This window comes from Drosophila eugracilis, unplaced genomic scaffold, assembly GCF_018153835.1.
Source record: "Drosophila eugracilis isolate 14026-0451.02 unplaced genomic scaffold, ASM1815383v1 contig_1963, whole genome shotgun sequence".
NCBI classification, from domain to species: domain Eukaryota; kingdom Metazoa; phylum Arthropoda; class Insecta; order Diptera; family Drosophilidae; genus Drosophila; species Drosophila eugracilis.
Genome location: NW_024572825.1, coordinates 461,766 through 472,276, shown reverse-complemented (window position 1 = coordinate 472,276; position 10,511 = coordinate 461,766). Strand labels below are relative to the sequence as shown.

General features: G+C 39.6%; 1 protein-coding gene and 1 long non-coding RNA gene across 6 annotated transcripts in view; one reads left to right on the top strand and one right to left on the bottom strand.

Moving 5' to 3' along the window:
- Positions 1 to 6,503: 6,503 nt before the first annotated feature.
- The window catches only part of LOC108102409 (protein folded gastrulation), a 28,868-nt gene continuing 24,860 nt past the window's right edge, over positions 6,504 to 10,511 (top strand). For 2 of the 5 annotated variants that reach the window (XM_017207373.2, XM_017207370.2), the window contains exons 1-2: positions 6,510 to 6,616; positions 7,270 to 7,832. In XM_017207373.2, coding sequence (XP_017062862.1) covers positions 7,688 to 7,832 — 145 coding nt within the window. In that variant the 5' untranslated portion in view covers positions 6,510 to 6,616; positions 7,270 to 7,687. Of the gene's footprint in view, positions 6,617 to 6,885; positions 7,079 to 7,269; positions 7,847 to 10,511 lie in introns of those variants that run through there. The other 3 variants (XM_017207371.2, XM_017207372.2, XM_017207374.2) reach the window with 3 other exon arrangements.
- On the bottom strand, positions 6,757 to 7,021 carry LOC108102412. Its single transcript, XR_001772170.1, has 2 exons — positions 6,949 to 7,021; positions 6,757 to 6,892 (listed from the first exon to the last, which is right to left on the bottom strand). It is a non-coding gene; the product is annotated as an uncharacterized LOC108102412 (long non-coding RNA).

The following is a 10,511-nucleotide window of genomic DNA, read 5'->3' as shown; positions in this document are numbered from 1 at the left end:
AGAATAAGGGCAATGGCGTTACCTTCTGTCGGGATATATGCTTTAGTTCCAGATTCAACCAACAGATGGTCCTTTAAAATAACAGATAATGATCTGAAATCGATAGGCATCAGCAGCAACTCCTTCGGGTGGCATTATCAACTGACATTTTTGGCGAAAAGCCCGCCAAAAGCGGAACGTCGAAAACTAATTGAAAGTTAAAATCACAGATCCCAAGGGCCAAGACCCGACTACAATGGACAGTGGCCATGGATATGGGCCCATCCGAAAGTCCAACTCGGACCAAAGCCCAGGAGAAACCTCAGCGCAGATGACGTTAGCGTTGACAAAGAACACGCCAGGCAATTGCAGCACCAGCAGTGGCAACAACCACTTTGTGTCTGGCAGTAAGCATCTCATCACTCAAACAAATACACTGAGAGAAACAAATCGGTTTTATTAGCATTTATTATCATCTTATTTTTAAATTCCTTTGCAGCACAAGAGTGAGAATGTAGAGAATGTAGAGAAGGGAATATTATTTGGGAAATGTTCTATTTGTACCTAATTCAGGCTTCTCTCTTGGTATAGATGTAATACCAATTTGCCCTTTGTGAAATAGTTTTCCCTACACGAAAGCTGTGTTTGCTGTGACCAAGCTCGCTCCCTGCCCCTCTGCAGCAGCAGTAGCAGTAGCAACAGCAACAGCAACCGCCACAGCAGCAACATCACCGTCCTTCGTCATGCTTCTACTTAGACATGACTGGTATTTCATTTTAATGACTCACGTGACTTTCACGTATCTCACAAGAACACTGCCAACAACAGCACCAGCAGAAGCACCACCAGCACCAACACTGGCCATGGAAGCTAGAGGGAGGGGGTTGGGGCAAAAGTATAATCATAATAATAAAAGTTATACACCTAACATGCTATTACGTAACAGACACAAAGCTCAGCAGAGTAAGACGGGGAATAGAAATGGGTTCCTACTTCATCTCGGCCATCACACGATTACACAATCACACACGCTCTGCACTTTGAAGACATGCCAGGACCGAGGGAATGGCCGAGAAGGGGAGAGGCTACAGTCGAAACTTTAATTAGCTCATTTGCAAATACAAACTTTTCATAAGGGGGCCCTGGACAAGTCCACAAACTGTCCTGAGTGGCTGACTATGATTTTCCTATAGATTCAGATAAATCAACATGTACTTAGGTGCATCGATGGAGTAAGATTAGATAATTGGGACAGAGATGCAGACCGGTTAATACCTTAATACTTTTAGCTAACTCTCGACCAACTATATATACTATACTTATATAACTTATTGGTTAATTTAATTAGTTTCTAAATCAATCAGAATGTGAAGTGTTCAAAGTAATGTCTTAACAATGTGATGCATCCTACCGACATAATACCATTTATTTGCAAGACCTTTATGTATCTTAATTTGTATAAAGACAGAAAAATAATAAGTCTCAAAAATACTGCAGAGCTGATTTGGCTTTTTCTGGTTTTCTAAGTTGAACCTTTTTCAATTACCGAAAGCATATGACATTGGTTTTTCCCATTTTTTGGCCTATCTTTATATGTGCATGTTTTCCCCGGCCCGACTGACAGGCCATTCATCAAAGAGCCGACTTCCGTCGTTCTGTTTTTCTTGCTCACGACTTGCTCTTTTTTGTGCAATGCTAAGGCGGGGTAATTGGCCACCCTGGAAAATGCCTACTGTCGCGGGAAAATGGGCCCAGGGCGTGGTGCTGCAAAATGAAGTTCAAGCGGGGGGATATCGTGGGGAAGCCATCGCATCGGTCGTGATTGACAGCCGCGGAATTTTCGAGTGGGGGAGGAGCCTGCTGGTGTTAAGACAAACAATCGGCGGCTTTTGTAGCTCTCAGGCAAATCCAAACTCTGGGAAAATGTCAATTCGACAGGCGTGGGGGTCGCATCAGCAGAGGCAGAAGTCTCAAAATGGCCTTAAGTAGATTGTCTTGTTGGTGACTAACAGTCCAATTCCAATTTAGGAGACGATTCCTCTTCGGGGGAGCTAAGATAACTGCAGTTGGGGCTTCCATCGAAAAGTGCCACAAAAATGGTTTTCATTTTTCCTGCTCAATACCATAATTAGCCAGACGCTCGTTTTAGTTCAGTACGCTTCGGCTTATATTACTTTAGATAGGTTCGGTTTAAAATAGAATCAAGCGGAATACGGCGAAGGCCTAAAAACGTGGCGTTTTGTCAAAAGAGAAAACTGAAGTGTACTCTTTAGGTATTTTTCGGACAATTTTAAGAAACAAAACAATACTAGAAGATTTCCTAGATAATTCTCTTTATATTTTTAATTCCAGTTACTTGTAGAATGGAAATATATATTGTGTTCGTTCTAAAGTATGTAAAAGGATGTTTTACCTTGTCAACGACCATTCTGAAGACCACAAAATTGTAATTTACTTTTAATTAGAAATATATTCATTTAGTCACTATCTATCGACCTTCCAGGCATTTCTATGGTTATTACTAAAAAAGTTTTACCAAGCTAAGGTAATATAAACTAGCACGTGTAAGGCCATAATGGGGCTCATATCATACTCAAATATACAAATTTAATCATCAGCCACTGGAAATGGTCAACGTGAGAGCGGAGAGATCGGAGGATGAAGGATGGGAATGCAGTATGGAGTTATTCCAGCAGGAAGGAAAGTGGGAAAACTATTTTCTTGGTACACGTAGCTCCTGGAAGGCAAAAACCAATGCCGGAAAAAGGAGGCCCAAAGGGCTCTCACGGCAATTTAGGGACGATTAGAATTCATTGTAATTAGTTAACAGCAGGAGCTTTGCCCGTAATAATGTTAGTATATTTATACACCTTTACTCGTAGAAGAAAAGGGTAATGTATTCGTAATAAGGACGTCCTCTAGTTTTGCTGTTTTAGGGCCGAATTAAATTCAATTACGATCGCATTATGCAACTTGCAACACACATGGAAACCGCGAGATACCCCTGCAAGACCGAACACATTCACTTAAGTGCCACTCGAAAACATCAAAATATGGCCAAGGAGGAAAACAAGCGGACTTTGAGTTATGGAAACGAGATGAGTTTGACGCTGGATGTCGATATACCGGGGTAAAATTAACCAAATAGGGGAGCGGTCCGGGAATTTCAAGTGGCGGCCTATTAATGGTCCACAGATGTGACTTATCTTCGCAGAGGAGTGAGTTACTTTCCTGGTTTTCCATTCCAGGAAGGTCAATACAATAATGGTTTACTGATGACTCACTGCCACACTGTTCGAATGTCACGACGCTCATGGTCTGGCATTTGGGTTTGGGGGTCTGGACTCTGGGTTTTGAGTTTTGAGCTTAGTGCTGTCGTTTTGGGGTCGGCTTCCCGGTAAGCCGTGTCCGCCATATCGGAGCCCGGGCATGGCCAGCTGTTCGCCAAAGATATGCTCCCGCTTATGTGTGTTTTCTTTTTGGGAAATATTTCACTGATTGTCGTCGCTTTGGTCAGAGGAAGGAGAAGCAACATCGGCGACGAGGGGACTACCATTTTGGGAAACAAGGCCATTGCCCACCGATGATAAAAATGTGCTTTGAACGGGAACAGGTAATTTCTCGGCTGAATAATGCTCGTTGTGTCAGTGTAATAGGATAAATGGAACGTTTTAATATGAAACAATAGATAAATTACCGTTAATGTAGAAGAAGATCTTTACTTAAAGCTATGTTTAATAGTTTATGCTTGGCCCCAAAAAATAGAATTGGGCCCTTGCCCAACCTTTTGACCTCCCCGAGCAGTGCCAAGTATGGATGGCCCGCATTGAACACCCCGAAAGAATTCCCGAATTTCGGTAGAAGTGAGACGGGCCTGGGGATGGGGAAAGTGATATGTAAATGGCTTATGCTTTGGCAAACTGGCAAATTGCTGTCCACTTTTCATGTTGTCCTGGCCATGTGATCCCTTTTTTCCAGCCATGTCTTCTCCCCCTATCTTCCCCATGTATTTGGTTCCCTCGCTATGGTGATGCTTCCTCTTGGAGGTCCGAAAGCATATGAATCCCGAAAATGCCGGCTGCCCTTTTCTGGTTTCTGGCTTTAAACTTGATTCATGTCAGCCGACTTTCGACATCGATATATTTTTCTTTCTTTTTCCCTACGTGTTTTCCAATTTTTTGGATCTTTCGGTATCTCTGGCATGCACATGCGGCTAAGCCCCTTTCCACGCCACTTTTCTTCGGCGGCGTGTTGATATGTTTATCATCGTTATTATTTATGTTTAGATTTGAATGTCAATGTCGAATCGAAATCGGAATCGGCATCGACATTTATTCAAAACCCTGGCAAGGGGAGGTGTTGGTTATGTGCGTGTGTGGATAATGCCTAAGAAAAATAAAACGGGGAGGGGGCGATTTTCGAGTGTTCTTTTGGACTTTTTTTGTGCGCGTACTTTGAACTTTGATGGCATAAAGTTGTCAGTTTGGGTTTTGCTCGCTCTCATAAGTAATCGCTATTGAACAGATGCAATTACCTTATCAATTGGAGAAACAACTTTAACTTTTAACTTTGTTGATCGACTTCGAATGGACTTTCCCTTAGATTCAAAATGTGAAAATTCGTAAATAAATGTAAGTTACACTTCATACAGGCCTAAGCTGACGCTAATTTTCCACGTTTTTTCATCCCTCTTAAAACAAGAATTAATTATTAAATTAACTTGCGATTTCATTAGCCTAACCGTGAGTACATACACGCCCATACATAGGTATTTGCCTTGCTCTCATTTTCGCTTCCACGCAAAAGTTTTGACAGCATTCGGTTTTGTTTTTAAGTTTCTTAATTAATGTTTGAGCTTTTCCCAAGAGACACAATTTTGTTCGGAAAGTGAAAACGAGAACATAAAGAAAAAATAAAAGTGAAATTGATTAGCATTGCGGGAAGGGGAATAAAATGTAGGACGGTGGTAAAATTTGAAAAGAAATTAATTTCCATTGAAAATGCCAAATGGGACTCCGCGGGAGGGGTGGGTGGTCCGAAGAAAGAAAGGAAGTAGCAGCGGCAGAAGGCAAACATCCAAAAGACATCGACATTTTTTAATTGATTTCACATAAAGCACCGAAACACCGCAGCATCTGCCCAAGAAGGCGAAGGAAAAGTACATACCTAAAAAATGATGACTGCGCATTGTTTTTTATTTGTTAAACTTCTTGCTTTTGGTTGGTTTTTTGTGCCGAAAGGCCTGCAGCCCAGACTCACACACTTGACCATTGAAAAGTCAACAGAAAAGGGAAAGAGTCGGAGAAGGGGGAGAAAAAGGCTGATCCAAATCCGTATACTTGGAGAAAAGCTTTGCGCACACCAAGGAGTTTACCTTCGATATATACAAATGATTATATCTCGTTCGTACTTAATCGACACTTTTATTTAAGGTTTAATATTTCAATTTGAATATTTTAATAATTTTATATACATTTTTAAACCAATTTACCGAAAACACATCAAATGTGAACGGTGTATTTCTCCCAAGTGGTCCAAATTAGCCATTACGTCGGTCTAAGCACCGGCAGTCGCTCAAGTGGCGGCTAATTAAAAAAGCCGAGTAGTGTGATTCAATCCGCCATCAATGGAGTTCGGAATAAGACATTCTTTCCCCGTTTTCCAGATTTTCCAGGCTGATCTCGATGGCTATTTTTTCACCCGGTGGTCTCCCGACCTCAGGAAAAATCGAAAATGGATTTAACTGAAAACGACATAAAGAACGTCTGGTGGTGGAAAATTACCAAGAAAAGTGCCTATGTAAATTGAACAATTAGTTGTATTAAGGAAAACGAAAATAGAGAACATAAATGCAGTTGGCGTAGTGCCATTAATCATCCTTTGCAGGCGGTCGAAAGAGTAGGATGTTCTCTTATGCTTTTGTCGCTACACTCGGGAAAACAAGAAATTATTAACGCAACCAAGAAAATGTTTTTGCTAATTTTGACTTGCAAATTTATGTAACTGTGTATGTTTAGACCTAAAGCTTTCCGTGTCCTTCTTTTCTATTGAATACATGGCCTGGATGCAGCAACAGATTCCTTAATTATCCTATTAGCTATTTCGGGGTTTTGTAAGGGACTATTCTAGATCAAAAGTTTTCAAACGGGACTATAGTCACAATATGATATATCGTAAGGTTAAATATTGAAAAGTTATTATATTATATGCTTTTGCAAAGGTGGGCAAAGTGCTCTCTTAGCCCGTCATAGAAATATTATTAATTACGATTAAAGTGACAAAAACCTCTCTCAGTGCAAGTGCTTCTGAAGAGCACAGAAAGCTGAGCGCGGCTTCAGCGTCCTCTTCGAAATAGACTTCGCTCTTTCGGTTCTCTTTGCGATCTCGGCGAACGCATGTGTACATGTTTTTATATGTAGGCAGTCGCAGACGATCTCTCGCACACTCTCTCCTCTCCCTTTCTTTGGTGGGGACTGCGACGTCGACGTCAACGCCCGCACAGAGTTTCATTCCAAAAACAACAGTGAACGTGAACGGTAACGGTGCGTTCTCCCTTCTTCTGTTCTGCTTTTGCCCAATTTTTGCAAAAAATTGGCCAACAAATGACAACAGCGATGAAAAGCGAACAACATTTTTTGTAAGGGAAACAAAATACTAAAGGCATGTGCGACAGGCCACTACGGGTGCTTATAACTTAAAACAAAAAAAGAAATTTCATGAAAAATACGAAGTTTTCAAATTAAAATGTGTCCCATTCAAAATCAAATGTTTTTCGTGTGCTCTTCGGTCTTGTTTATTTTCTTAATTTTTTTGTGTGCCGTCGTTATTTGTCTTTAAGTTTGACCCGATTTCAGTTTTGAACGAGGGCCCAATCCACAGAACAAGAACGAAAACAAAACAGAAGACTGCATATCTGTGAAGGGAATAGAGAATGAAACACAGTGAAGTGAAATTAAATAAAATACGTACTACGAGTGTTTATTAATATACTATACTTTGTATGGGGATTCCGCATTGTGAAACAGTTGATGTGGTCGCCGTTGTTGCTGGCTTTATAGCAACAGGCTTCCGATAATTTATAATCATGAAATATATATGTGTACGTATATATGTATGTCCCCTGAGCAAATGCATATGTATTCGCTATTTGCACTGAAAAAAAAACTAAGGTCGCTTCGTGCAAATCCTACTTTTTTTTTTTTTCAAAGTATTTTAAAGTGCAAATTGCCAGAAAATATTAATATATTGTTAGCATATTAATATATTATTTTCCGTTTTTCTCCCCCACAGTTTGTAACAATCAAACCAATTTCAATCGTTTTTTGTGGTGATTTTTTGTGAGTGTGCAAAAGTGTTTGTGAATGACTGAATATACAAGTGATACAGTTAAAGAAATAATATAAATAACGGCGCAACAATCCAATAAAAGCCGCGGGAGTTGTTATAATGTCAGATACAGAAATAAACGCAGCGACAAAGGGCGATAAAACAGCAGCAAAAAGAAAAAGGCAACCAGTGGCGGGAAAACTTTAACTTTACTTTAACGTAAAATTAAGGTGGTCAAAGCCAGCCTATCCAGTCGAGCCAGAAATAAAATAAAATACAAAAAATAATACAAAACATTCTCGAAACAAGAAAATACAACCATCAACGAACCGAAACTCAAAACGAAAAACGAACCAATTTGTGGGGTTCAATATTTATTTGTATGCTAATTTATTTAAACAATAATTTGGTACTAACCTACAAAGCGACAACAACAACAGAGATAGGGTTAAAGATAAAGGAGGCGCAACAAAGCCAATCCCCGCCTCTTCTGCATTTTCTTTGTATTGGAATATTAAACAGCAAAAGTAAGTGGATTATGGTATGTGTTTTTGTTTAAACCTTTAAGTGTGTTTTACAATTTCCCTCTTTTCTTTACTCTTGGCTGTGGAAACTTGTGTTTTTTTTTTTTTAACGAAATTCAACTTAAACCCAGGCATGTATGGTATACATCAGCAATCGTACAATATCACCAAAACATATCTTGCGTTCCGCATCTTCGCATCCTCTACTGTGTTTCGGCATGTCTCATTTTCGTGGGCTTATCCACGGGGATTTCCCGGGTCCACGCCCGATGTTGACCTTCTGACTGCAGGGATGTGGGAAAACAAGTCTAGCCATTCAGCGGATGCGGAACTGAATTTTGACATCTTTAGTTGACGATCTTATGCAGTTCTTACTTGCATGTTAACTTCAACACAGGGCGTCTTTTTGCCTTTTAAATAACATCTATTTCGTCTGAGAACAAAGGGATTTGCATGAGGTTTAATATGGGCAAATATGCCTATTGCGATTCACTTCATACCAATAAAAACACGTAATAATATAGTAAGTCTGACAAACCTAAGTGTTGCGTTTAAAACGAGCTATTACGTTATGCTTTACATTTTTAACAAGCAGTTTCAACTTATTAGGTTGGAAAAACTTATTGAATTTGAAATGGCTTATATTTCGCAACCTAATTGAATATAATGCGCGCTTTCATAGACGTGACCGAAACGAAGTTCCACCCAATAATTCTGGAGCTAATTACGCCTTGGACAGTTCCAACGAATTTAATAGACCAAGTTGAATCTCCGTGGGGTGTGCTATCAGTTCATGAAGAGATCACGATTAGAATTTATAGTGATGAGGGTTATAGCGATGCTTATCCCGATGACGATATCACTCGGTGTCCCTATCAGTGCCAAATTGGAAAAGTGAACACTTCCGCTGGCCCAAAACGAAACTGTTTGTTTAAAAACAAAAACCAAAAGTGGAGCCGAAATGAATTTTAAATCCCAATTTCAGTCCCTCATAAAAGTGTAACCAAGTTAATTACATTTGTCCGACTACCCACAAATTAAATATTGGAGGGGTGGCAAAATACTCGGTGACTGAAAACGGTTGACTTCCATGTCGGAACACACTGAGAAAAATGGGTGACACCTTAAACTTTTTACAATATTTCCTTGCGTTGAATGTTTTTTTTATGTTTGGAATGCATTTAATGAAAATCTCTTAATATTCCATTAAAACCAGTTAACACAAGCACATTAAAGCATATAGGAATGCATTGATCGAATAACAAATACCCCTAATCACCGTACAGTGTGTTTATACACATAACTACTATAGAAAAAATTGTGTTTTCGTCGTATATTACGTAACGGTCAAAGGCAAACGTTATCACGCGAAAAACATACATATATTCTTGATCAGGATCAATAGCTGAGTCCATTTATCCGCGTCCTTTTGCTTGTCCGCCCGTCGATCTGTCTATCTGTGTAAATGAAAGTTGAGTCCTCGGGACCTTTTTTTAAAAAATAGTTGAAAATTCTAAACTTCATTTCAGCAGCCTTAAGTATTCTTTTATGTCAGTACCTATCGTTTTGGTAAGTTAGGATAAATCGATAGGTACTGACAATAACAGTATACTTGTTTCCGAAAAGAAAACGAATTTTTAAGATTTCTGCTTTAGGCGCAATTGAAGGCGGTGCTAACTTTTAAATCTTTTACTGGAACAAATAGACATGAATAGGTCGACTGACCTAAAGTTCCCTGTTAATAGTACTGTATAAATGACGGAAAGGCTATATCCATATTTATTTGACTGGATGCACTTAAAATATTATTTATATAGAGCTACAGAAAATATATAAATAAATATTTAAAATGTTATTATAAAAATTTAGCGGCGCAAATACCAAAACGCCCGCAAATCGTTTCCATAGTCATTATCAGCATTAGAAAGTTTTACAGACGGCACGAAATTATGATTCCGGCGATGGTGATGGGACTATATATAGTCGACGGGGTTCATGGCGGAACACAAACTGCTCGACATTCCCCACGTGGCGAGGCCCATTCGAAAGCATCCGCACCCTCATAAAAAGTGTAATGAAATGAGCAACCAAAGAAAACGAATCGATCACGAAATGGTTTTCGAGGCTCTTTGAGTCACTTGTGCCCGTGGCAATATAGCCGTGGAAAAATTGGTTCAGCTGCAGCGGGGCAAACCGCATCTGGGCGATCCGTAGGGCAGTACGTGCCTGAGAGAAAACACTGAAAACTAACGACGAAAACCGATATCCGACCTCCATTTACACTCAAACTTTGCGAATGTTTGTTCTGGAATTTTCTATTTCGCTTTCTCTGAGGCATCGATCACGAATTCGTTGCTCTCAAGAACATTCCAAAAAATCGAGTATATAAAAGGGCAGGGAAAAGTGTGTGGGGAGCCGGAAGTCTAGAAAAGTTCTTAGCAAGAAGTACTTTAATTCAAGTTGCATATCGTCTTGAAAGACTGGTTAGCAAGCATTTGCAATTTGACTAAAATTGATCATTAGTCCAAGTCGTCTTAAAAGTTACTAAAAAGTTCATTCTTTTTGTAATACCCATTATTCGTCGAGTAGAGGGTATAATGTAATGTGTGAAAAGTATGGAAAAGAAAAATAAATATATAGATCAGTAGCAGAGTCGACTTAGCCATGTCCGTCCGCGCAAAC